Source organism: Sorex araneus, chromosome 2, assembly GCF_027595985.1.
Source record: "Sorex araneus isolate mSorAra2 chromosome 2, mSorAra2.pri, whole genome shotgun sequence".
Classification (NCBI taxonomy): domain Eukaryota; kingdom Metazoa; phylum Chordata; class Mammalia; order Eulipotyphla; family Soricidae; genus Sorex; species Sorex araneus.
In genome coordinates, this window is record NC_073303.1 from 159,534,158 (window position 1) to 159,561,826 (window position 27,669).

The 27,669-nt window shown below is 36.2% G+C and overlaps 1 protein-coding gene across 1 annotated transcript in view; it reads left to right on the forward strand.

Moving 5' to 3' along the window:
* ABI3BP (ABI family member 3 binding protein) overlaps positions 1 to 27,669 on the forward strand; it is a 235,619-nt gene that overhangs the window by 103,638 nt on the left and 104,312 nt on the right. Inside the window, exons 5-13 of the mRNA XM_055127020.1 lie at positions 3,275 to 3,456; positions 4,015 to 4,067; positions 13,235 to 13,283; positions 16,261 to 16,332; positions 17,155 to 17,247; positions 22,479 to 22,556; positions 23,064 to 23,138; positions 25,020 to 25,091; positions 25,935 to 26,009. Coding sequence (XP_054982995.1) covers positions 3,275 to 3,456; positions 4,015 to 4,067; positions 13,235 to 13,283; positions 16,261 to 16,332; positions 17,155 to 17,247; positions 22,479 to 22,556; positions 23,064 to 23,138; positions 25,020 to 25,091; positions 25,935 to 26,009 — 749 coding nt within the window. The remainder of the gene's footprint in view (positions 1 to 3,274; positions 3,457 to 4,014; positions 4,068 to 13,234; positions 13,284 to 16,260; positions 16,333 to 17,154; positions 17,248 to 22,478; positions 22,557 to 23,063; positions 23,139 to 25,019; positions 25,092 to 25,934; positions 26,010 to 27,669) is intronic.

Below are 27,669 nucleotides of genomic sequence, written 5' to 3' on the forward strand. Positions count from 1 at the left end.
TGGAAACAATATGTAATTTCAGAGATGTAAAGAAAAAAGAACTCTCATCCACTGCTGGTGACATATTTCTGGTTTAACCCCTATAGAAAACAGTATGGATGTTTCTTGGAAGAGTAAAAATAGAGTTGCCATACAACCCAGCAATTCCACTTCTTGGTATCTGCCCCCCAAGACACAAAAACATTTACTCAAAAGGACATATGCACACCATTAATCATTTTGTCACTTAATCACATTCGCTAGGATATGGAATCAATTTAGATATTCAGATGAGTGGATAACAGTTGTGGTGTATACACAATAAAATACTATGCAGCTACTAAGAAGGATGAAATCATGAAATTTACTACAACTTGGATAGAGCTGGAGGATATCATGTCAAGAAATTCAGAAGGAGAATTACAAATACAGGTTTACCTCATTTATCTGTGGACAAGGAAATCAAAGAGGCTAACTAGGTTATATTTAACCTAGATTATAAGAATGTAAAGGATAGAAAAAAATAAAATCAAGAAGAGGAGAAGAAGCAGACAGGAGTTTAAAAAAAAGAGTATCAGGAGCCTCATGCACATCAGTGATATAGAGGCAAAATTACATATTTATCTAAACCATAGAGCCAACAACACTTCAAGCATGAATAACTAACTTTTAAAACATGCTTGTAAAAGAAGCAGACTTGGAGGCAGGAGAGAACCTGGGGACATTGGTAGAAGGAAGATGACACCGGTGGTGTGATCAGAGTTCAAACATAGTATGCCTAAAACTATTATAAACAACTTTGTATATCACAATGCCTTAGCAGAAATTTAATGTTGTTTTTTAAAATAAAAATCTTCGTCAACCTATTCATTCCTTGAACCTCCTCCAAGACATCTACCATCATGAGTCCAGAGTGAATGTTCTAGTCTTCTAGTATTACAACCTTATGTTCAAAATTCTTTTCTACTAGATAACTGATCTTGGGCAGATTTCTGTTTTTTTCTTTTTAAAAATGGTTTTGGGGCCACATCCTGCTGTGCTCAGGATTACTCTTGTCTTTGGAACCTGGTCTCTTAAGACTTTGTCTTGGTTTTCCCATATGTAAATGGGAATAATAATGAGGTCCCATGGGTTGTTAGAATTAAGTAAGGCAACCTATAAATGACTAATACAGTGCCTGACATACAGTGAACATTAAGAAAATAGTACTGGTTGCCACTACATTTTAAAAAATATAATTTACTTTATGCTATAATTACTGCTTTAGGCAAGTTATTATATCTTAGGTAACACTATAAATTATGAGAATGTTGTTTTTTTCCTCCTTGAACTTAAGTCAACCAGCAGTGATGGGTAAAGATAAGATTTTGAAATGGTTGATCAGTTTGAAAATTATTGCAGCCTATAAAATAATACAAATCTAAACTGATCCTGTAAGTATTAGGAATAGAGAAAAGAGATAAGTGCAAGAGATATCATGCAGATATACCTGGTCTTAAAAACTGCTTAGACATAAGAGGATTTCAACAGAAGTAGGAACAAACTTAGAAAAGATGCGTATATTTTAAGGTAGTTATTATTGATGTCAAGGATTAAGTTTTTGGATTTAAATATAAGTTTTCACAAGATTAACAAGTGAGATACCATATGCAAAAGATTTGAGCATTATGAGTAGTGAAAAAAATACAAAAAATATTTGCTTAGTGAACTTTGAATTAAAAATAGAATTTTAAAAAAAGTATTGGTTTGCTTTTGTTTTTAAGAATGAATAATGTGGGGCTGGAGCGATAGTACAGCAGGTAGGGTGTTTGTTTTGAATGCAGCTGATCCAGGTTCGATTTCTAGCATTGCATATAGTCCCCTGAGCATCGCCAGGAGTGATTCCTGAGTGTAGAGCCAGGAATAACCCCTGTGCATCACTTGGTGTGACCCAAAACACAAAAAAATAAAAATAAAGTAAAAGAATGAATAATGTTAAAATAACCTAGACTCCAAAAACGGTTTTAAAAAGCCTCAAAGAAAAGTGATTAGAGAATCCAGAAATGGTTGATGGAGGTGGAGTAAGAACATGGAATAAAATAGCCAGCCCGTTTTTGAGAAGGGTACCCTAAATCAAAGAGGTACGAGGACAGAGAGAAAAGGGGAGAGGAAATTTGAGAGCAAGGAAGTGAGGGCAGAATTGGTATCAGTAGTCATTAGTATCTGTTCTTGGTGAGGTAGAGAAGATCCTTGACCAAGCAGGAATCCACAGAAATGAAGAACATAAAAATCCATGAAATAGATGTTTTTAAAATGCAGTAGTATTTAATTACATAAAAATAAAAATGATATTGCAAATATATATATTATATTCTCCCAACAACAGCCAACTAGAGCCATCAAGGTAGACCTTGGTAAAAGGACTAAATTGATTTTGATTTTCTTTGGTTTTCTTACCTTGTCACATCATGACCAAGTAAATTGTAAATTTAAATTTTGTTTATGGAGTATCTACTTCTGTCTCATATAATTTATTGTAATCAAATATCTGATACAGAGCTAGAATTTTTTTTTTTTTTTTGCTTTTTGAGTCACACCTACCGATGCTCAAGGGTTACTCCTGGCTTTGCACTCAGGAATTGCTCCTGGCAGTGCTTTGGGGACCATATGGGATGCCGGGGATCGAACCCGGGTCGGCCGCGTGCAAGGCAAACGCCCTACCCACTGTGCTATTGCTCCGGCCTCCAGAGCTAGAATTTTTAAGAATAGAAAATACCCCAAGATTACATAGTTCCACCTGCTTCTTTTTCAGTGGGCAAAACTGTTGCATAGATGGACAAATGAGGAAAATATTCCCCAACATCGTGCTAAACGTTTGTAGCATCTTTCCATTTCAGATTTGATTTTGACATAAGTATCTCTAACGTACCTTATGTGGAGTAAAAAAAAGCCATTAATAATCTAACAATCATTCTGAAACTAGGATATTGAGAATTTATGAAATTACTTATTTTGTTCTGAATAGTTACCAAATAAAATCACCTAGTGTTTTCGAACTTTCATTTTGCAGTAGTAAATAATAGAACTAAGTGGTCAGAAATTATGTCAGACCATAACTGAGTTATTGCATGCTTCTCTGGCTGACAAGTAAAAATTAAAAACAGGCATCAAGTTGTTATTCATGTTATCTAAATTTTTATAAAATATAAATAAGAAAATATTAAATATAATATTTGAAGTAGATTGGATTCTGTGATTAGCTAAGAAACTTGAAATAACATCTGAATGTCCTTGATTTTAAATCTTTATTCAACAGATTTTACACAATTCGCTATCGAGAAAAGGATAAGGAAAAGAAATGGGTTTTTCAACTGTGTCCAGCCACTGAAACAATTGTGGATAACCTAAAGCCCAATACAGTTTATGAATTTGGAGTAAAAGATAATGTAGAAGGTGGAATTTGGAGTAAGATTTTCAATCACAAGACTATTGTTGGAAGTAAGTAACTAGAATGATTTTAGAAAACTTTTGGTAATTTTTCTCTAATCATTATTTTTTAAACTATGTAAATAGTTATATGAGTGAATACACAATTGGGAAAATACAAATATGGGCAGAATTTATTGAATATTGAGACTTTAAAGTATTTTAACAAATGAAGTAATAAAGTAATAAAAGTAGTAAAATAAAAGTATTTTATTTAACAAGTGAAGTAATACACAATATGTCATTGATGATTGTGGTATTATAAATCAATCCCTGATCTACAAATGCCAATTTGTCAAAAACTATAAATCAATAGTGTGTTCAGTGTTTAATGTTCAGAAATGAAATGTTGGGTCAAGATGAAGTGGGGCATAAACATTTCATAGACTCCTAGGTTTTCTTTCTATGTTTACTTTATGCAAGCAATTAGTATGAATGTTTGAAATATTTTTAAAAGAAGCAGTTGTTATCTACTTAATTGCTACTTAGAACTGATTTAGGAAGAACTGATTTAGGAAGAAAAATAATAAAAATAATGTCACATCATCCTTGTTTTTATTTTTTTTCCAGGTAAAAAAGTAAATGGGAAAATCCAAAGTACTTCTGACCAAGTAAACATAATGGTATGTAACAGTTATTTTTAGGAATACTCTATAAAAATTATTCTACATTGTGCTTTTTAGAAGTGGGAACTAGCTCCTACTCTAAGGCTTTGAAACTAAGGAAACTTAATAGCTTTGGGTAAAGACCTTAATGTTTTACAAGTTAATTTCTTTCTTTCAAAACACAGTGATGGAAAACCAGATGACTTAGAATTTTTTTAAAGCTTTAATATTCAATATAGCTAAGAATGTTGAAGCTATGTTTATTCTGCCCTAGGGGTACTTATAATTATGTTTTGAGAATAAATTAGTACATGCTCTAGTTACAGAAGTAGAGTCAAATTTTCCTCCACTTTTCATCACTTCCTACTCAAAAGAGTCAATCTTTTCCAGAACATCAAAGCAATTGGTGTGCTTTCATTGTTAATTTTTGTTTTTATTCATCTTTGGACTGAACCTGATGGTGCTCTGAGGCTACTTCCTGAGCAGTATGCAGGTGTTGCTCTCAGGGGTCTCAGGGCACCACAGTGTGTCAGGATAGAACCCGGTACTTCTATATGCAAAATGTGCACCGAACCCATCGGGCTACCTCCCAGACCAAATGGTATTTTTGTTGTTGTTTTGTTTTTAAAGAAACAGAGCTCTAGTCAGTATATATATATATATATATATATATATATATATATATATATAATATATCTTCTATGTCTGACATTTTCCCTCATCTAGACACCCAGAAAGTCAATCTGTTTTCCTCTTTTCAGAATATCCACATCTCAAAATCTATTCTCAGAAAGTATTGTCAGTTAACAACCTATTTGAAATATTAAACTTTGTTATAACTTTACAGAGATTCTTGCATTTTAAATAACATGCCTTATATAAAGTGAAAACATTATGTCACGAAACAGGTAGATAAAATACATTGATGAAAGGAGGGATTTGATAATGTCTTTGATCACTATACATAAGAGATATCCTACCAGAGAAACATCCAACAGTTTCATGGATACACACACACTCTATTCATGTTTGCAAATTTACTTTATGTGTATATGATAATATGGAAGGTCTAATTTTAGGTCCAGTTAAATAGTCAACAGAGCACACTCTCGCTTAGATGACACCATGAAGAAAAAAAATACATATACCTCTTTGAAATTTGAAAAGACCCACAAGATTTGTTGTGGTGACAAAAGATAGATTTGAATTAAATTGAGTGATCTGATAATTAAACTAGAGAAAGCAATTGTTTCTGTTAATTGGCAGAAAAGTATAAATATTTAGAAATTGCTATCAAGTGATAATGAGATTATTATTTTTCTGTCACTGTCACTGTGACTGTCATCCCATTGTTCCTGGATTTGCTCGAGTGGGCAACAGTAATGTCTCCATTGTGAGACTTGCTGTTACCTTTTTGGCATATCGAATATGCCCACGGGTAGCTTGCCAGACTCTGCCGTGCGGGCGGGATACTCTTGGTAGCTTGCCAGGCTCTCTGAGAGGGAGGAAGGAAAACCTGGGTGGGCCACATGCAAGGCAAATGCCCCATCTGTTGTGCTATCACTCCAGTCCAATGAGACATTTTGAGTACCAGATATTGAACTATATCAGTCCTATGTTCCCTTTAGCTTTCTCTTTCAAATCAGGCCATACTGTGTGGGAAAGGTAAATCTGTCTTACTTACAGGTTAAGAGTTGTTCTTTCATTATCTTCTAGAACAATCCTCAGTCTTGAATGGTTACCCTTGAAGGTTATCTGAAATCCTTCAAGGATATTCTACCCATTGGCTATTATGTTTCATTTTACATAGGATTCAGTGATGCTGTTTCTTTCATTTCTTCTTTTAAAAACCACAGGCTAATAATCCTATGGTTTATTAGGATTTAATAAACTCCATTAGAATGTTTCCTCCATTATAATGTTTCATCTAAGGTAGGTTACTCAGCAAGTCTAGGAGATGACTGGTATTTCATTCCCAGGGAATTTAATTTCACTTTGCATCATAAATGACCGTGACAAAAGTCAGGAAGAAAGTTTGTGCATCTTTGACACAGATCCAGATGCTTTATCGCTTCAAGCTGTGAGGTGGAGTATGCCCCCAACTTCAGCCAGCTCAATGAACTGAGAGTTGAAACTCCCGTTTATTTCCAAAGGACAACAAATTAATCAAAAATGAATTTTATGGTTTCTCTGTGAGACTTTCTTCATTGTTTCCGGACAGCAGCAAAGGGTTTCGTGAGCTGACATCTAACCTCTTAGCTCTGCGATACAGAAAGATTGCAAAGGAACCAATTGATTGATAGATTGTGTGTATGTGTGTGTATGTGTGTGTGTGTGTGTGAGAGAGAGAGATGGGGGAGTCACACCTTGAAGAATTCAGGGGATATTCCAGGCTTTGTACTCAGGAATGACATTTGCAGTACTCAGGATTATATGTGGTGGCAGCAAGCATACGCCTTCTCTCTTCTACTATTTCTCAGGCTCAGTTTGGATCCTCTTACATGGTCACTTAGAATTGGTTCTGGAAAATTAAGAGTCGCATCTTAACCAAAATAAAGTCTGCATCAATCCAAATACTGACCCAACATTGAAACTGGTCATTAAAAGGCTTATTTTAAAAGATGCAAAATTCTGGACATTTTACTTTTAGGGTTTTAAACAAGATTAATTGAAAAGTATCTTGATTCACATATACGTGTTTAGCACTAAATCTTACATGCAGGAGAAACTCCTTAACACCTTCTAAATGGGTAAAACAATTTGAATTTTAAATTATTGTTTTATATTAAATTTTATTTAGACTTCAAATTTGAATGCTAAGCACAGCCTTATCCTAAATATCTATGTATATTTTATACCGTAGTCATATATTGGGCTGGAGCAATAGCACAGCAGGTAGGGTGTTTGCCTTGTATGCGGCCAATCTGGGTTTGATCCCTTTGTCCCTCTCGGAGAGTTCAGCAAGCTACCGAGAGTATCCCACCTGCAAGGCAGAGCCTGGCAAGCTACCCGTGGCGTATTTGATATGCCCAAAACAGTAACAAAAGTCTCACAACGGAGACATTACTGGTGCCTGCTCGAGCAAATCCATGAACAACCAGACAACAGTGCTATAGTGTGTGTAGCATAGTCATATATTAATGTATGTTAAGTGTATTTTATGTATTTAATGTAATTAAGCGTATGTTTTATTGGAAGGCCCCAGTATACTTGTGCCAGGGAAATGTCACAGGGATTTTTTTTATTAGTGAGTACCTTTGTTTTACCAGATATGAAATATATTTAGTATCAGGGCTAGAGCGATAGCACAGCAGGTAGGGCATTTGCCTTGCACGTTTCTGAGCCGGATTCAATTCCCAGCATCCCATATGGTCCCCCAAGCACCGCCAGGCGTGATTAGTGAGTGCAAAGTCAGGAGTAACCCCTGAGCATTGCCGGGTATGACCCAAAAAGCAAATAAATAAATAAATAAATAAATATATTTAGTATCACCCTACAAGTACATCTAGAAAAAATATCAGTGAAATATCATATACATGAGCAAAAATTGTGATGCATATATTATAATTATCTCTATACAATGTATATCACTTGAGAGCTATGTAATTAAGAAACAAAAATTCATTTTTATCATAATAATGCTATTTTCTCCATTTGAGAATCTAGAACAACTCATAAAGGTAAACTTTACTATTAGAGTTTATTATATAAAAATAGCATATAAAACATTATATCTTTATTTAAAAATAAGCTTAGCTATAAAACTAATTCACTAAGCATTTTGAAATCTATGGCATTTATCACTAGTTTGAAATATATATTATGTTATTAAATTAATACATAAATGCTTCCCTAAATTATAACATCTGATTTTACCCTTCAAATAGCCCATGAAAAACCCAGTAAACTTTTCAAAATCTTGCATATGATAAAAGAAAAAGTGTTTTCATTTTTCTAGCTAGCAGATAAGTGATTAGGAATAAATGTCTATAGTTCTGACTAGCACCTTAAGCTGTGTACAATGAATAAAACTGTTGTCCTTCCATTCTTTGCAATTTTTTATCCTAAGTTGAAACTTGAAAATTTCATATCTAGGTCACTGTGATTCTCAAAGACACATGTCTGAGTCCATCCTAGTTGATCAGAAACACAGACTTTCACAAGTAGGATTTTAGATTCATTTTAATCCAGATGTTAGGTTGAATCAGGATGTTTCATAACTTTCATTAGAACATCCTAAAAATGAATTAAAACCAGAATGTAAAATGCCCAAGTTCTTCTCATGTGGTTTGGCCCTTTAGCCATGGAAATTTGAATTAGAGCAGAGATAGTGGAGCTTGTTTGGCTTCCTATCCTCTTTTCAGAAAAAACAATTACTCAACACTCCCTGGAAATCAACCTCCTATAAGTAAACAAACAGAAAGAAACTCCCAATTTTACCCAAGACTCCTCCTTCCCCCCACCAGCATTGCAGCGTCCCTGGGTGGCAATATCACCTACTGTGGGAAACAATGATTTAGACTAAAGTTTACTAGGGCCGGAAAGATAGTAGAGCAGGTAGGGTGCTTGCCTTGCACGCTGCCAGCAAAACTGTAACAAGAAGTCTCACAATGGAGACATTACTGGTGTCCGCTCGAGTAAATGGATGAGCAACGAGTCGACAGTGCTACAATCATATATTAATGTCCTAAGTGTATGTTTCATTGGTAGGCCGCCGTATACTTGTGCAGTTTGGGTTTTTTTTTTCCTTTTTGGGTCACACCCAGAGATGCTCAAGGGTTACTTCTGGCTCTGCACTCACTAATCACTCCTGGCAGTGCTCTGGGGACCATATGGGATGCTGGGAATCGAATCCGGGTCGGCCTCATGCAAGGCATATGCCCTACCTGCTGTGCTATCACCCCAGCCCCACTTGTGCAGTTTGACCTCCAGCATTCCATCTCCAGAGCACCACCAGGAGTGATTCCTAGGTGCAAGCCAGGAGTAAGCCCTGAGCATCACTGAATGTGGTCCCCAAACAAAACAAGTAATGCTTACTCCACTCCCCAAATGGATAACCTCTCTTCCTTGGGTACTAAAAAGAAAGCTAGATATAAAATAAGTACTCTGGTATCACAAAAAAATAATTGCCAAATGAATAAAAATATGAAGAATAATCTGAAAGAATAGCATCCTGATGTTACCAATACTTTTATTAAAGCTGGTTTTCAAAATAGTATCAAAAGAGTGACTTAAATAACCCCCATCCTCTCAGCTACTACTGCTGTGGTTATCTGTAAGGAAGTGCAGCCTTTCTCTTACTGGGTTGAATTTGTCCTCAGGAACATGATTTTAACCCCTTCAATGTTTTCTCACCACTAAATCTCACTGGCTGCATACTCAGCCACAATTACCACAGAAATATGGTAAAGGAATATCCATTAGCCAGCCACCCTGCGCAAAGCATAGTACATCTTGGGTTCTTAAGGGACAAGATATCTCAAACTCAGGGGTAAAATTATAGGGCAGGAAAGAAATATATTTCCTTCTTGGTATACCCTGTGTTTAAAAATTAATTTGTAAAGGTAAATATACAAACTGGGGAAGGAAACCGGGATGGAGGTTTGCAGCAGCCATGGAAACCAGCAAGTTGATGAGAAATGAGAGTCAGCTAGAAATGGTTTTGGAAAGCAAGCTGGCGGTTTGGTGGCTGGCAGAAGTATTCTGAGTCATACCAGAGTGTGTAGCAGCTGGTGGGACTTTGACCTTGATTCTCCGCGTCCCACACCAACTACAGAGACTCCAGTACACTTTGATACATGTTTACAAAAGTCAGAAAAGTAGAGCCTTTAAAAACCACATAGTGCATCAAATGATTAAAATTGGGCTTGAACTCTGCTAAGAATAACTATGTAAATCACAGTGCCCGAAGATCTAATAAAAGAAAAGTTTAAAAAATGGTTTGTAATTGGTGAAATACTATTAACTTGGATATTATTACAGTATTTCCATTTTTCAATGAGTCCCAATAGCACATGGTTGCCCACGTTTTATATAAGAGGTCAAGAAGGCAGGATTCAGTATGTATTTTTCACTGGGAAGGAACTTTGAAAGTTTTGACAGAATGACAGTGTGGATTTCTTATTGGGAATTTCAAAAATCTAGATTGCAATTTTAGAATTTAATCTTACTGGAAAATTTTGTCATAGATGTTTGAAGCTTTTCTGAAGTCCTTTCAAAGCCTACCTACAGAGAGGTAGTAACTTTGAACTGCCAAGGAGGCAAAAGAGCAATTATAGGTCCATTAATAATTGGATTCTGCAGCAAAACAATTTCCTTATTTTTTGGAAGCACATGGTGTACATATAGTTGGGTCATTATCTTACTGGAACGTTGGCCCTACCCTAGTAAGAATTCAGAGAAACTTTGTTTCATTCATGTGAAGAGCAGAAGAGTTTCCATTTGTCCTTGTCAAAAAAAAATGTTTATTTACTAAAATTAATTACAAGCAAGGGAAAAACAAAAACTTCAGATAGTGGAATTTGAAGGCAATCAGCACAGCATGTGGCATTTCTGCTGTTGTACGAAAGAGCTGGAAACTTTCTGTTCTGCAAAGTGTTCACTAAATGATAGGACTCACAGGGCAAACAAAAGACAACCTATTCAAACCTCTTGAGCGTCGTAGCCAGTAAGAGTAACAGCTCTAGTCAAAAACAGTTATTAATACCTGGAAAGATAACATGGCTACCCTGGCAAGCATCCCCCATGTGATTGGAGACTGTCACTGCAGCCATTTATAATTCTCAGAAATGACAGGGGCTGTGTGCTGACAGTCCTTTTGAAGGAAGAGTAGAATAAGAAGGGCATGTGAGGCCACAATATATGCCCGACTGTGTTTCTCTGGTTAGGATCCTGTGCGCACATACTCAAATCAAATTTTCTTCCAATAAAGCAGAAACGGATCTCACAGCCAGCCTGGCATCAAAGTTGAGAACTTTCTTTCTTTCCTATGGAAGATTATATTTTATGTCAATGACATTTCTGCTTCTATTTCCATAATTTTCCCTTTGTCTGAAGAAAATCACTCTGAATCTATGGTTTCCTCTATTTACCGATTTTTCATTCCTGTTTATCGATAGTACAAGAGCTATGAGTACATTGAATTAAATTTGATTAGCGTCTTTGTTAAAACAAATTTTCCTTATTAAGGGATTTGGACAGTGTAGAAAGATATCTACATGAAATTCATGTTTAAAGTGATAACTACTGTTATACATTATTTTCTTCTGGTATTTTTACATATTTGTGATACTGCAGATTTGTTATAATTACATATTTGTTCACTTTATGATATATAAATAGTCTGGACTATATATGATAGAAACCTCTGCTCTCGTATCTTGAGGCTGTTTCACATTATGGTTATATACATCAAAAATTGTCTGTAACTTTGATTAACTCCTTGGGATAGATTGCTAAAAAAGACATGATTGGGTGAGATTTCTAAAGAAGACATTATTGGGTTTATTTATCCATTAATGTTTCTATAACGGAAACATCATTAAGTCACCTAAAATAGATTTATCAACCTTTGTTCAACTGTGACCACTCTGACTTTGTTTCTTTCCAGTGACTCTCCCCCACCCCCATTATATTCTACTAGTTGACCCCCTAGTCTCGTGCTAAGCTCCCCCATTTATGTGATTTTACCTGTAGCTCACTTGGACTATCTGGCTACCCACCAGGGCCATGTCACCCTGGTTGAGAAAAGCTAGGCTAAAAAACAAACATACTTTTCTAAACATATGGATAATGGGCAGTCCAAGATCAAGGCATTGGCAAATTTGGAATTTGTTGAGAGCTTGCTTCCTAGTTTTTAGTTGACTGTCTTTTTGCTATGTCCTTACATGGCTGAAGGATGGAGGTTGCTCTTGAGTTCTTTCTCATCAGAACACTAAAGCAACTCATGAATGACCCAATTACTTCCCAACACCTCATCTCTGAACAGCATTATTTTACTTATTTAATCTTATATATGAATTTAGGGGACTGGATCATAGATACATCTACTACTTTTGAAAATTAGTAAAATTTTAGTAGTAAAATTTTATTTTTATGTAGGTTTTAACCATTATAACCTTAATATACAAAGAATATAGCTCTTTATATCAATACGCTTCATATTATGGCCTTTTTTTATTATGAACATGCAATTCATTAAAATGTTGCCATCTTGGAAAGTCCTTTTGCTAAGAGTCATAATATCTCTGTGTTAAATATCTCCTTCAAGTACATGCTGGATTACCAATAAATCTGATATCTCTTGTGCATATGGGTTATATTGTTTTTAAAAGTCAATGTCATTCTTTCTCTTTCACTCTCTTATATATGTGTATATGTGTGTATGTATGTATAGCTACCCATATTTTCTTCACCTTTTCTGTTTTATCCTGTTGTCTTATTCTTGACCTAACAATTATTGAGTTGACAATTAACATTATCCTTAACATTACTCTTGACCTAAAAATTAACATTAACACTACACAGTCCTTAGATTACACCAATCTATAGCATCGGAATTGCCTGTGGCACTTCGAAAGTAGTTTGGGACAGTAGAGAAGAGACATTGTCACTGGGAATGTACCCTTACAGTCCCAAAGTACTTTGAACCCAAATACCTGCAGAATGGCTAAGAGGCTTCAGAGATGTCTACATCTCAGTTTCAGCTCCGCCTTCTTGGGCAGTAAATGCTTCATGTCAGGAATGTGAGGTAGATGGTGTGTGTGTCATCAATAATAGCAGCAGCAGCAGCAACAACTGGATATCAATTGGATTGTAAAATGCATAGCTTCACTTAACTGTTTTTAAAAGATATAAAAATATACCTCAAACAAAGGGAAAATAAACTGATATTCAAGCAAGAGGATTTATTTTCTTTACAGTTTCTGAGTAAATTAAACTAATGGGACTTCTGAAGAAACATTTTCTGTCAAACCTTTCTTTTTTTTTGAGAAAAACCTGATGAGGTAGGAAAATTAGAGGCAGATGTATATACTATAGAGCTTTCCAGTAATTTTAAAACTGGTGTCATGGGTGTCTTTATTGAAGACAAAAGACAGATGCTTCCATTTATCTTATTTATTTATTTATTTATTTATTTTTAATGAACACTAACTAAAAAGCTCACTTTCTTTTTCTTTTTTCAGCCAGACTATGTTCCAAGGAAGATAATCCCAGTAACAATTATCAAGCAAGGTAATTTGTTTGGGTCAACTCTGAAAAACAAATATATATATATATGTTCCCATATATATATTCAAGAGTTTTATATATATACATGTTTCTATATATATTCAACAGTTTTATATATATATAGAAACATGTATTTTTGGGGGGTCACATCTGGTGATGCGCAGGGGTTACTCCTGGCTCTGTATTCATGAATTGGTGCTCAGGGTACCATATGGGATGCTGGGAATCAAACCCGGGTCGGCTGCTTGCAAGGCAAATGCCCTACCAACTATACTATCGCTCCAGCCCAGGAACATGTATTTTTAAATGAATGTTTTAGATACTTTATAATTAAGATAATTACATATAGCGCTATTTTCTCAACTTTCTGATTGTTTTAAGTATGGTTTGTCAGTATGGTCTAGTTCCTCAGAAGTTAATAGATAACTATGGTTCTTTGGCCAAGAGTTGAAATCATGGACAAGTTACTGTTATTGGTCAAATTTGACAAATTGCCCATTATCAGGGCAGCTTATTCACACAGGATCAGGGGTACATGTCTTATATGCTCAAGAATTTGAGTTTTATCCATGATACCACAGGGTCCCCAAAGCATGGCTAGATGTGGACCTTCATAGTGCTTTACTGCTAGCATCATTGACCACTAGCCCAACTGGATGAACATTGCTGGTAGTGGCCTGGGAGGGGAACATTTGAGCACTGCTTGAAAGACCCCATAGCAAATAACGATAGTAAGAGTTAAATTTTTAAAAGCTATTAGTGTGACCTTGTTCATGGTCGAGTCAACATGCATAAGAAAAATCATCTATTGAGCTAGAGAGATGATACACCAGGTAAGGTACTTGCCTTGCATATGGCCAACTTAGGTTCAACTCCCAGCACCTCATATGGTCCCCCAACACTTTCAGGAGTGATCTTTGAGCACAGAGCAAGGATTAAGTCCTGAACACACTGGATAGAGCAAAAAAAAAAATCATTTATAGGATAACTGGGTTGGGGTAGGGGTTGGAAAAGTGAGTTTTGGTGAGGGTTCGGGGGGAGAAGAAGAAGGGTAACTGGGATTAAGCCAGGAATCCATATCGGGAAAGCATATACTTTACTGATAACCTGCTAGATATTTGGATTAATGGGATGAAAAACTGTGTTTTGATAGTTTAGGGAAAGTAAATGTATCCAGGTTTTTAGAAGTATAATATCTCCTTTTATTTCATATCCAGTAGTTTGATTTTGACCTCTAGTTAGCTAAATTATTAAAATCTATCATTGTTTCCAGAAAAAAAATTGTTTTAATTTTATTTTCATAAGATTGTTCACATTAATTGATTAATTCAATATTTCAACACCAATCCCACCACCGTTACACCTTCCCACCACCATTATTTCAAATTTTCCCACCACCATTCAACCCTGCCTGCCAGAGGTAGATGCTAGATAATTTATTTTCTATTGAATTCTAAAATTGTAGATGATTAGGGTCCAGAGACTTCTCTGTAGGTAGTTAACCCATTCTGAGTGTCTGGATCAAAGCCGTTGATGTGCTGAGCTGGTGCCCGGAGGCAGATTGAGCTGTGAGGAGATAAAAAGGAATGTCCCATCTCCACTGCCACCCTGTGGCCTGGAGTCCTAGTCCCTGAACTCGGTGTACCTGGGTTTTTCTTCTGAAAGCTTGTGGCCACCAAGGTTTCATCTGGAGCGGGCAGAGAAGGTACACCCGCTCCATCTGAAGTGCCCCAGTGGAATTGGCTCTGTATGGGGTCTGGAGAGATCTCCAGCAAACTGCTGAGATCTGGGATTCACTTCTGTTTCTCTGAATCAAGGCCATTGATGCACTGAGATTCCAGAAAATTTCTTCTTTTTTTTTTTTCATTTCTTTTTGTTTCTTTTTTTTTAAAAAAAAATTTTATTAGTGAATCACCATGAAATAGAGTTGCAGACTTACAAACTTTAATGCATTTCAGTTATATGTGGTTGAGTGCCCATCCCTCCACCAGTGCCCATTTTCCACCATCAATAGTCCCAGCATCCCTCCCACCACCCCCACCCGATCCTCCCCCCACCACACCTCTGTGGCAGGGCATTCCCTTTTGCTCTCTCTCTCCTTTTGAGTGTTGTGGTTTGCAGTAGAGGTATTAAGTGGCCATCATGTTCAGTCTATAGTCTACTTTCAGCCCGCACAATGGAATACTATGCAGCTGTCAGAAAAGATGAAGTCATGAAATTTGCATATAGGTGGATCAACATGGAAAGTATCATGTTAAGTGAAATGAGTCAGAAAGAGAGGGATAGACATAGAAAGATTGCACTCATTTGTGGAATATAAAGTAAAAAATGGGAAACTAAAACTCAAGAACAGACCAGGAGGATTACTCCACAGCTTAGATTCCAGAAAATTTCTTGAAATTGATTGGACACCTTTTGCTTCTCTGAAGCAAAATATTTTAATTGAAGGAAACTTTCTTTGAGAACTATGAGAGAATATAAAGAGAGGAATATGTGTACAAGAGAAAACACAGCCTTCTCCAGAGAGGAAAAAAGCCAGAATTGGACACTTAAATTCATGCTTCATTATAAGGAAACATAACATTCAATTGTACTCTCAAAATAAGGACAGCTGTTCTTAAAGTTATCAAAGATTGCTTACTTTGAGTGTATTATTTTATACATTTTACCAAAATTTCCTAATGGTTGCCTTAGTTCATGCAAGTTTTTTAACTTGGAGTTGAAATTTTCCATTCAATATAATGGGATGCTTTTGTCAGAGTAACCTTTCATTGCTTCAAGGTTTAGGTGTTAAAGGTAAGATTGCCTTCTAGTCCTCACTCTGGCTATGTAGTGAGTGAGAGAAGTTACCTCCTACTAACTGATGATTTGGGGTCAGGGATTTTCCAGTGCCAATGACTTCAAATTATTAGCTTCTCATTACTTGTCATTTATTTCCATCACACTATTATCATTAATTTTTATTTCTGTATTTCAACAGTGATTCAGAATGTTACTCACAGAGCTTCAATTAAATCCCCAGATAGGACTCCCCTGGGAGGAACAATATTGGGTGAGTCATATCATAAAATCCACACCTGGTTTGTGTAAATTGGGCTATTTTGCTTTTTAAAGGGCTCTTGTAAAATTTTGCACTATACACAGATCTACTGAACTGACGTTGGTCAGCGAAACTCAGTGTTTATCAGCCTGGCTGTGTCTATTTCAGGCAAGGAACCAAGAGTTGTTACTTCTGTCATGGGATTAGACAGCTCCAAGCCAAGCCTAGTGGGAGAATGAAGCTCATGCCACCTGTTCACCATCATCATTGTCTTAGTTATAAGAGTTTTCCTCCTCTTAAAATTAATCTTTTAAAAGTTGCTATTAAAATGATATTATTTATTTGGCACATTTTATTAACAGACATTTTATGATTTTTTGAGTCTTTGGATTAAAAACTTGTTGTTACTGTTTTTGGCATATCGAATATGTGGTGCCCACTCGAGCAAATCGATGAACAATGGGATGACGGTGCTACAGTACAGTGCCTGGATTAAAAGTCAGATGATTTTATGGGGCCGGAGCGATAGCACAGCAGGTAGGGCGTTTGCCTTGCACGCGGCCGACCTGGGTTCGATCCCCGGCATCCCATATGGTCCCCCAAGCACTGCCAGGAGCAATTCCTGAGTGCAAAGCCAGGAGTAACCCCTGAGCATCGCTGGGTGTGACCCAAAAAGCAAAAAAAAAAAAAAAAGTCAGATGATTTTAGTACTTCTGCTCTGAATATGAAAAAGATAATATTTTAAAAGGTGTCATATTGTTTTCAAAATTTTTCTTGATATGATTCTCTGAGCTTTATATCATGGTGTGTTTTCTTCTTTTTATATTTTTGCAGTCCACCTTATTATTCCAGGTCTTAATGAAACCACCATTAAACTTCCAACATCTATGATGTTTGATATTTCAGATGCAATCAAGACACAAGTGGGTAAGCAAAAAAGTTCTATGTTTGAACTTTTTAGTGGTTGAGAACTTCCACTAGTAGTCTTAGATAGCAAACAGTCTTGCAAATGAAATGTTTGTAGGTTGCAAATTAGTGAGTATGGGACAGGGACACACACTGTTGATAAAAAGTGGTGCACCTGTGTGGAATAGAATATGAAAGGAGTGTGTAAATCTATTAATCACCCAAATCTACAGTCTTATGTAAGTATAACTTTCAAATAGAGTGATTTTTATGAAATACAGTTACTGTGCTCAAGGAGACCACTAGATATAACATTAAGAATTGAGGTAAAGGTCAGATAATAAAGAATTATTGTTTGCTTGAGAATGTGACAGAATGTTCTAGATTTTAGTGTTTGAAGAACATAAAACATTGCCATTTAAAAACACAAAACCCTTTCAAAGAAGCTCAGGGGTGGGCAGGAAAGAGTACTGGGGTTCGGGTGCTTGTCTTGCAGGCAGCTAAGCAAGATTCCGTCCCAGTATCACATATGTACCACTCAGGTTCACCAGAAGCACAGAGCCAGGAGTAACCTCAGAGCCCTTCCAGGGCTTGTGTGCCCAGCCCACAACCCACCTCAGAAAAAAAAAAGCTTGTCAAACCATGCAGATTGAATGATTTCTAATAATATATTGTGTTCAACTAATTAAAAATAAACACCTGAGGAGGGGAGCTCATACTATCTTTTTTTCTTTTTGGTTTTCGGGCTATACCCAGTGATCCTCGGGGGTTACTCTAAGCTCAGTGCTCAGGGGTTGTTCCTGACCTTCTTGGGAACATACTGATACAAAGGATCAAGCCTGGGCTTCCTTCGTGCAGAGTTCATATTCTGCGCATCATGCTGTTTCCCTGTCCTCTTCATGCTAGCTGCTAACATGCTAAGTCAGCCTGTCAGTTTAATTTTCAGAAATAAAAAGCAGATTACTTTTTCTTTAATTTTCCTGATATAATTCACTAAATCTTCAGAATTGGAAGAGTTTAAAGAAGAAAAGTTCAATGCTAATAAATAATTTTTTCTAAATTTTTTCACACACATCTTTAACATGTGGAAAATTTCTTATGCACTAACAAATTGATTGTATATTTGATTTGAAAATACATTTTTAGTGAATAGAAAAACTCCTACCCACCAAATATGTATCTTAACAGATGATAGTTTAAAACTTGAATTTTTAATTTACTGTTTTTTATAGAGTGCATAGATTAGCACTCTTAATATTTAATATTAAAATATTGATATTTTAATATTATAAGTATAATTATGATTTTAATATTACAAAGGAAAAATAAACTTCCCTGAAACTATTTACCATTTCAATTAGATAAAGTCCTATTTTTGAGGGGGTAAATCCTTAAAATGACATCCTCATTCTAGTCGAGCCCATCCTATGATATCCAGAAATTAATTGCTTTTGTTATAAGAACACATGGTGTGAATAATGAGAGGAATAAACAAGAAAGCTAGTATTACACACACATCTCCCAGGGACATACAAAGACCCTGCCAAAACCAAGACTTTGCCTGCCAAAAATTAAAGGAAACAACTGTGTTGAAGAAAAAGTACAGAAGAACCAGGAAAATGAAAATGGTAGATTTTAGGCTGTTCTGTGGTGACATTTCACGTTGCTGTTTCCAAGATAGCAGTTATGCAGAGCATAGGTGAATGTGCCTGGGTTGATGGAGGTACAAAGAAAGCCCACTATTCAAATATCTTCCCTATCTACTAATTTCTGTGATACCTGAAGTGCCATACATAGAAATGACATGCTTTTATAAGAAATTTGATATGAAGAATCTCTTAGGAAAGTATTTATAATTTTTAAAAATTCATTAACAGACTAACTTTAGGTTATGTCAGCTACTGCATGCATAGAGAAATTTCCAACTGGGGGGTGGGATGGGGTGGGGTTGAATATAGTAACAAAAGTTAAGTAGCTCAGAGCATTGCCGGAATCCAGGGTCTGGCGTTTACAAACATAGAGGAAAAAAAGATCCTACTCAGCCAGGAAATGACAGAGATAGGCTTTTGAACTGGAAAGAGTAGATTAGCAAGGTGTCCTGAAACAAAAGACAATTTTTTAAAAAGAGAGAATTTTAAAGGAACTTTAGAGTTCTGCATTTAAAAGTTTAAAACCTTATGATGGTTCTTACTAAATGGATATGATCATAAAAGATTGTAGTTTGATTTTTTCCCCCTGTTCTCAATAAAATCGTCTTAAAACTGTGACTACAGGAAGAGGAAGAAAAAAGTTTAACAAAATTTACAATATTTTTGCAAGTTTTAACAAACAGAATATCAATAAAATAAATAAATATAGAATGTCATAAAATAATACTGGATTCATTTTCTTGAGTTTTGGGCCATACCCAGTGATGCTCAGGAGTTACTCCTAGCTTTTCAATCAGGAATTACTCCTGGTGGGCTAAGGGTACCATATGGGGTGTTGGGAATCAAAACTAGGTTGGCCACATGCAAAGCAAATGCTCTACCCACTGAAATATCTCTCCAGCCCTGGATTCATTTTTTCAATCATTCCAGAGTTCCTTCTCTCTATGCCTTGCTAATTTAATTTGAACAGTGGTATTAAACAATTCTCTTGTGCGAACATGTGGTACAAATTCATTTTTACATTAATAAAAAACAAGCACTTGACTATTGAGTGGCAACTACACCAGGACTTGTGACACCTTTTCTGGCATTTTAGAGCACTTCTGAAAAGAACTGTGCACGAATTAATGGTATACTTCCATCCTAAAGATTGAAAAATTATTTGCTTCTATTCACATTATAAAATAGGTGATTTTTAATTGTCTTTTAAGTCCAACAGAAGTATTTTGTGCTCCTGTTAAGCCCTGCAAGCTGCAGAGAGTATCGAGCCCTCGCGGCAGAGCCTGGCAAGCTACCCGTGCATATTGGATATGCCAAAAACAGTAACAAAAAGTCTCTCACTGAGAGATGAGATGAGATGCCCGCTCAAACAAATAGATGAGCAACGGGATGACAGTGATTGATTGATTTGATTAAGTGAAAAGAATATGACCTTTAACAATAGGGAAATAAATGGCAGAAAGGTTATAACATCTACTCAAAGAACGTTGAGAGAACAGATTTTATCACTAGTACTCAACAGGAGGTAATTTGTACCCAAGGGAATGTTTGGCAATGCCTAGAGATATTCTGGGCTGTTGCAACTATGGAAATGCTATTGCTATCCAGGGAGAGATCTGGGAAGAGGTCAAAGATGCAGCTTACAAACCTGATGGACCACAGAATAGCCCCCACCCCACAGCAAAGAACAAGCCTGAACAATGCCAAAGTTGAGAAACACAAGAATTTTAATTTTCAGACTCCAAAGAAATCTCATCTGTTAGATAATTAGTTCAAGGTGACATGATCAGAGTATCTAAAAGATGAACGAATTCTTTCATGTCACAAAGCTGTCTTAAAAGAGTGCAAGTCTTTGAATGGGACTGGATCAAGTTAACCCAAAGTGGAGTTTTTAAATGTGTGTATCTTAGTCATTGAGAAAGTTTTGAATTAGAAATGTACTTTATTTGTAAAAGAGTACTTACATTTTAGAAGGAAACTGCTTTCAGTCCCAAAGAAGAGAAAAAACTTATTTCATCCTTTGAATTGAAGGTCCCACAGGAAACCAAGAGATTGATGTTAACATGTGGCTCAAATAACTTTTGGCATTTTATTTTTGCCACAAATATTTTCAAATAACTTTGTTTCCTATGAGTATAATTTGTGTTTTGCTAAAATTTCTGTCGTTATATTTTTATACTGCATAATGACATTTTTGTATTCATTCATTTTGGGGAGGACATACCCTGAGGTGCTCAGGGTTTACTCTTGGTTTTGTACTCGGGGGTGTCACTCAGGGACCATATGTAGTGCCAGGCATCTAATGTGGATCAGCCTCATGCAAGGCACCACCCTGCCTGCTGTAATATCACTCCAGCCCCAATTCATTAATGTTTTTAAAATAGAAATACTTTGTAATAATTTTGCAGACAGCATTCATACTATGATCTTGCTTTCATAAAATTCTATTTATAAATTAGAATTATTTAATGTTTATCTAGATTTGTGGTTGTGATTTTCTTTTTCTCCATTCCAATACAATTTCAATTTTAAAAGAATTTCCTGGTTAGAGGCTACAGCAATAGTGCAGCAAGTAGGTAGGTAGGGTGTTTCCCTTGAATGCAGCCAACCCAGGTTTGATCCTTGTCATCTCATATGGTCCCCCAAGATCATCAGGAGTGATTTCTAAGCACAGAGCCAGGAGTAAGCCCTGATTACCACTGGGTGTGGTCCCAAAAACAGGAAGAAACAAAGGGAGGGAAGGAGGGAGGGACTGAAGGAGGGAGAGAAAGAAGGAAGGAGGGAAGGTAGGAGAAAAGGAAGGAAGGAAGGAAGGAAGGAAGGAAGGAAGGAAGGAAGGAAGGAAGGAAGGAAGGAAGGAAGGAAGGAAGGAAGAGAGAGAGGGAGGGAGGGAGGGAGGGAGGGAGGGAGGGAGGGAGGAAGGAAGGAAGGAAGGAAGGAAGGAAGGAAGGAAGGAAGGAAGGAAGGAAGGAAGGAAGGAAGGAAGGAAGGAAGGAAGGAAGGAAGGGAGAGAGGGAGGGAGGGAGGGAGGGAGGGAGGGAGGGAGGGAGGAAGGAAGGAAGGAAGGAAGGAAGGAAGGAAGGAAGGAAGGAAGGAAGGAAGGAAGGAAGGAAGGAAGGAAGGAAGGAAGGAAGAAGGAGGGAGGGAATTGATTGGAGAGGGACCAGGGAGGTGCATAGTCAGGGGCACATTTTTTTTGCATGTAATCCCCAAGCATTACACAGTTCCCTGAGCAGTCTGGCACGACTCTGGTGGGCTCTCACAACAAGTACCTAAGCAACACTGCATCCTCACATCCTAGCATGGAGTGGCCTTCAGTTTCAATGGGAGAGACTCCTGCACCTCCTGAGCACTGCTTGGAAGTCCCTCCTCACAAAAAAAGAATAGTGATAAAGAACAATTAGCTGGAGATAGTAAGGAATTGAGAAAACTAATTGATTCCCACCATTTCCTGGTAGAAATTCATAATAAATTTGTTGGCTGTTGGTAGAAAAGATAGGATAGGACAGAGTATTAAAAATGGTCTGTTATTTTATTTTTCTTTGAGTGAATTTTTTTGGAGACCAAGTGAGGTGAAGTGTTTTCCAACTTTCTTTTTTTTAGCTAAGAATGAAACCTTGTCATTGCCTGCAGAATCTAAAACACCAGAAGTAGAAAAAATTCCAGCACAGCCCATAACAGGTAATGAGAGCCCTATGCTGCTAACTTGAGAAAACAAAAATATTTTTTAAACACTAAACTCATAGTTGAAAGTAATAATTGAATGTAAATCATTTTGCCCTGATTCATTTGACAATTTATCAATTTATTCTTTAGTAAGGATTCACCATGTATTTTCCTATTGTACCTGCAGACATCTTGCTAAATTCTAAAGATTAAGATAATTAAAAAGCTGGGAAAATAAAATATTAAAAAATTATTATGAATCTGATTTGTGTATTAATAGATGTCAGTTCTGTGTACTTTTTTTTGGAACACATGGAAGTTAGACCAAACCCAGAAAGCCAGGGTAGGGAGTAGTGTCTGTTCAGGATTGGGGTAAGCCTGAGTCTTTGACATAAGTAACTTGAAGATAAAGTGAGCTATGTAAATGTCAGTTACTAACTCTAAAAGGTGCCAAGAGTGTCATGATCTTTGGTTGTCTCCTCATTTTATTCTAATTTGTAAAGCTGTATTTTTACCTTCCAGTGATTCCTGAATCAGTTCCAAGGACAGCTAAACCAACTCTATCTAGTGCTCTAGACATTTCGGCAACATCACTGGGTAACTCTAAAGACTTTTGTTCCTTAAATGATAGCTCCCAATGCTCACAGAAAAAGGAAAGTGACCCTCAATGCCATAGATCCACTTCCCTTCCTCATTACCTGCAGAAGTTGACCTTCCTTTTTAGGGGGACCAACTCCATTAAAGATTTAACAATATACCTGTGATGCTGTTGACTAATATGCACATCCTTTCCCCAGCTTCTTAGGATGATGAAGAAACAGAATGCCAGCCTTTTAAGTGCAAAGCTAGGCGAGAGCTGGGAAACCTGGAAGTCTTCACTCTGTGCTTTTGTTCAGTTTGGCTTGTCCATACTGAATTTGATAAAAATCATGTCATGCTTTTTAATAATTTGTCCACATTAATTGCTTCTTGGCCTAGGAGAATTTAAGTTGCTTTTGTTCTCTTCTGAAAAAGAAAAAATTAACCAGTCTTGGATTCTGTTGCTACCTAACACAGCCTTATGAAAGTTCAAATCTCAAGTCTTGTAAAGCTTTCTTCGAGAAAGCCAGCGCTTTCGACAAGAGGCAGCATCAAGCTGCCAGGCATAGTCACTCTAATTAATATGCTTCACGTGATCGTGGTTAAGCTCTGCCACCAAATTCTGATTCATGGGTTGCTAACCGAATTCTTCTTTATTCTCAGAGAAGAGACCCCAGAAATAGAGGCTGGAGTGATAGCAAAGCGGGTAGGGCATTTGCCTTGCACGCGGTCGACCTGAGTTCAACTCCCAGCATCCCATATGGTCCCCCAGCACCGCCAGGAGTAATTCCTGAGTGCAGAGCCAGGAGTAACTCCTGTGCATCATCGGGTGTGACCCGAAAAGAAAAAAAAAAAAGAGAGAGTCCCCAGAAATATCACAAACTGTTCTAATGCATATGTTTGAATTTCCACTGAGAACTCTAGGTAAAATTTATCGAACTTATTACTACCATGGAAATTTTATCCAAGCTTGTAAAAGTTCTTAGGCTAATTCATTCGAATTTTTATCCCCAAAGGACAGAAGAGACACATGACCTAATTAAACATTTCTATTTATGCAATATTTTTAATGTAATGATGGGACCTATATGAAAAATCCTTTGGTAGTTCTTCTTTTCCTCAGTCATTATGTTTTGGTATGATATTTGACTCTTAAATTGAAATCATGATGTCACCGAGCAAATTATTTTCTTACTATATTACTTAATATATTTCTTAATAATATATCTTTTGATAGAAGATATATTTATACTTCTGAGAAAAACATCAAGGAATTCTTAGAATTTCTTTATGAATGCAATATCAAAAATTACCAGATATAAGTTTAAAGGCATGTAGCCACAGAAAATTCTATATCGTGTGCTATTAAATGTAATTTTCCCACTTCAGATGTACTTGGTATTTGATTTGAGTCTAAATGAAATATATCTAAGAGTGTATATATGTATATACCTGAGATAACTAAAAAACAAAGTTTACAAGAGTAGATAGAGGAGATCTAGTTCCTTTAGTGACTTAATTATTAAAAAAATAGAGAGAGGGGCTGGAGAGATAGCACAGCGGGTAGGGCGTTTGCCTTACACGCGGCCGACCCAGGTTCAAATCCCAGTATCCCATATGGTCCCCTGAGCACAGCCGGGGGTAATTCCTGAGTGCAGAGCCAGGAGTAACCCCTGTGCGTTGCCAGGTGTGACCCAAAAAGCAAAAAAAAAAAAGAAAATAGAGAGAATAAGAGAAGCTTTACTGTTGAAACAAAGGATTTAGGAGTCCTATTAATGGTTCCCTACTTGATACAAGTAATCTGTTCGTTGAATTTATTGTTTCTGAAAGTTAAAGAATGTTTTATTCTTTTCCTGTTATTTGTATCTCAGGTCATGTGTCGTATGTGTTTCATTACAGCTCCGAAAAGACTTCCAGGATTTCCTCAAACAAAAACACCCTTCCCTTTTGTGAAACTTGAGGGCACCTTGGGTAATTAACAACACCTCTGATCTGGTATTGTGGGTGGTGGTTTCTTTCTTCTGGAGAACACTTTACTGGGTTCTATCTCTACAAAGCTTGAGAAATTAATAAATTCCACTAACTGGGCCAAAAATTAAGTTTGATTAGCTTTAATATAAAACAAACCCATCTGATTGGATTTTCTACATCTTTAGTAAAAATCACCAGTTTATTAATTCTAAATAGTCTATGTAGTTATTTTTCTGTTCCTTTTAGACACTGAGAGAAAGGCACAGATTTTTTTTTCATTTAAAAAAAAAATTTAAATTTTATTGAATCACCATGAGATAGTTACAAGCTTTTTATTCCATGTTTGGGTTACAATCTCACAATGATCAAACACCATTCCCTCCACCAGTGCACATTCCCCACCACCAATATCCCAGGTATACCCCCAATTTCCCACCCTCCCCCTGCCTCTATGGCAGACAATATTCCCCATAGTCTCTCTCTACTTTTGGGCATTATAGCTTGCAACACAGACACTGAGAGGTCATCATGTTTGGTCCATTATCTACTTTGGGCATACATCTCCCATCCCAGCTGGTTCCTTCAGCCATCATTTTCTTAGTGATCCCTTCTCTATTCCATCTGAAGGCACAGATTTTTTAATATATTCGTAGACTTTAAATAATTGGTGTCTAAATGAATATGTATATTGATTTCTTCCTAATATATGATTATTTTTATTGGATCAGTGTGTGCTGTTTCATTTCAGGCTCAGGTAGCCCCTAATTATACCAGCAACCTACTTCTGTCTCATTTACCTCTGGGAAAAAATAACTTCAGCAAACTCCATTTCTTTTGCTGTAGCTTCAAGTGAAAAACCATGGATGGTGTCAACAGCTAAAACAACTGATGAGTCCAAAGTTGAGCGGCCTCAAACTGGTAATTTAATTCTTTTTTAAAAATAGATTGTTCAAGGTGCCTTAACATAAAAAATTTTTAAATAATAAATAATAGATCTGGACAGCAGTTTGAATCACTACCCTTGCTTTTTGTTTACAGGTTCCTTAGCTGGTAGTCAGTATTCTTAGGAGTCAATGGAAAAACTGTAGTCCATCCTTGACAGTTGATTAATTTTTATATTTTCCCTGACAAAAGCCAAATGAAGTCTGATAATAGTATAAATTACCAGTATAAGATAACTATTTTCCTCATAGTTATGTGCCTCCTTTTAAAAATATATGTGTTAATGAACATTTTTATGTTTATTATATGCAACATATTATTATTAAATCCTTAAACCTGTAATCACAGAGGAAGAACCACAGGTTTTATGATTAATAATGGACCTTGGTTCTAGTTCTGTTTTTTTTTTACTAACCATACGCATCCAGCTATTTTTCTCTACTTCTCTGAGTCTCATTTTTGGGTACTTTCTTGTGTAAACTCTAGCAATTTGCTTTTTTATTAAAAATATATATTTTACCACTAAAAATATATATCTTACCATTTTCAAAAATAAAAATTGTAGTTAAACTTTGCTCCTCATCTTTTCTTTGACATCTAGTAGTAAAATAAATATAATATTTAGCTAATAATAATAAAACTTCATGTCATTTTGTGATATTTCCAATTTTTCACTTTCCTTATTTGTTTTTCTGTTTTTGTGAATTTTGTAGTTGTGATTTATTTTTGTGATGGTTTTTGGGTCACACCTGGCAGTGCTCAGGGCTTACTTCTGCTCTGCACTCAAGCATCACTCCTAGCAGGCTCAGGGAACAATTAGGGATGCTGGGGATTGAACCTGGTTCAGCCACATGTAAGGCCCTACTGATTGCCCTATTTCTCTGACCCCTCTAATTGGGATTTTCAGTTGCAGTTTTTTATGTAATTTTTTTTAGTTCCTATGTAATGAAGTTAGAAATTAATGAAGTAAAATAACGACAGTTTATGATATACTTCAGAGTCTAGTGGGTTTTGATTGATGAATGACATAAGAATGTGTTTTCACACACAAACAGATTTTAATCCAATTACTCTAATATGTTTTATTGAGACTTTTGATATATCATTCACTTCTGGACTATAGATTTTCTTTGGAGATATCCAAAGTGAGTTACTTTATATGGATGTCTGTTTTTCTCATGCTACTTTTAGAAAGGCTGGTTTTTGCCTTTTTATTAACAATGTTTCTTGGTATTTTTCAGTTTGGGTTTATTTCATTTGAAATTCTTTTAGGCTTTCTGCACCAGGGTTATGTCTGCCTCCTCATTCCTGCTCATATTGGAGAAATTCTCAGCTATCATTTTGTTCCACTAACAATTCTTCCCCTTTTCTTTCCTTCTGTAATTCTTATGACGTGAATATTCTTCATCTTATCTCAGTCCAATAAACTCACTATGTTTAAAATTTTCCCTATCTCTTATTTTTATAGCTATTAACGCTTCTTATTTTTCGAATGGATGTATCTACCTTGTCCCCAAAGTCACCACTTCCATTTTGGGTTTGTTTTATTCTGCTATCATGTCCTGCTATTATATTAATTAGTTCAATTTGATATTCTTAAACTCATTCATTTCTGTTTGGAATTTTATCACATTTT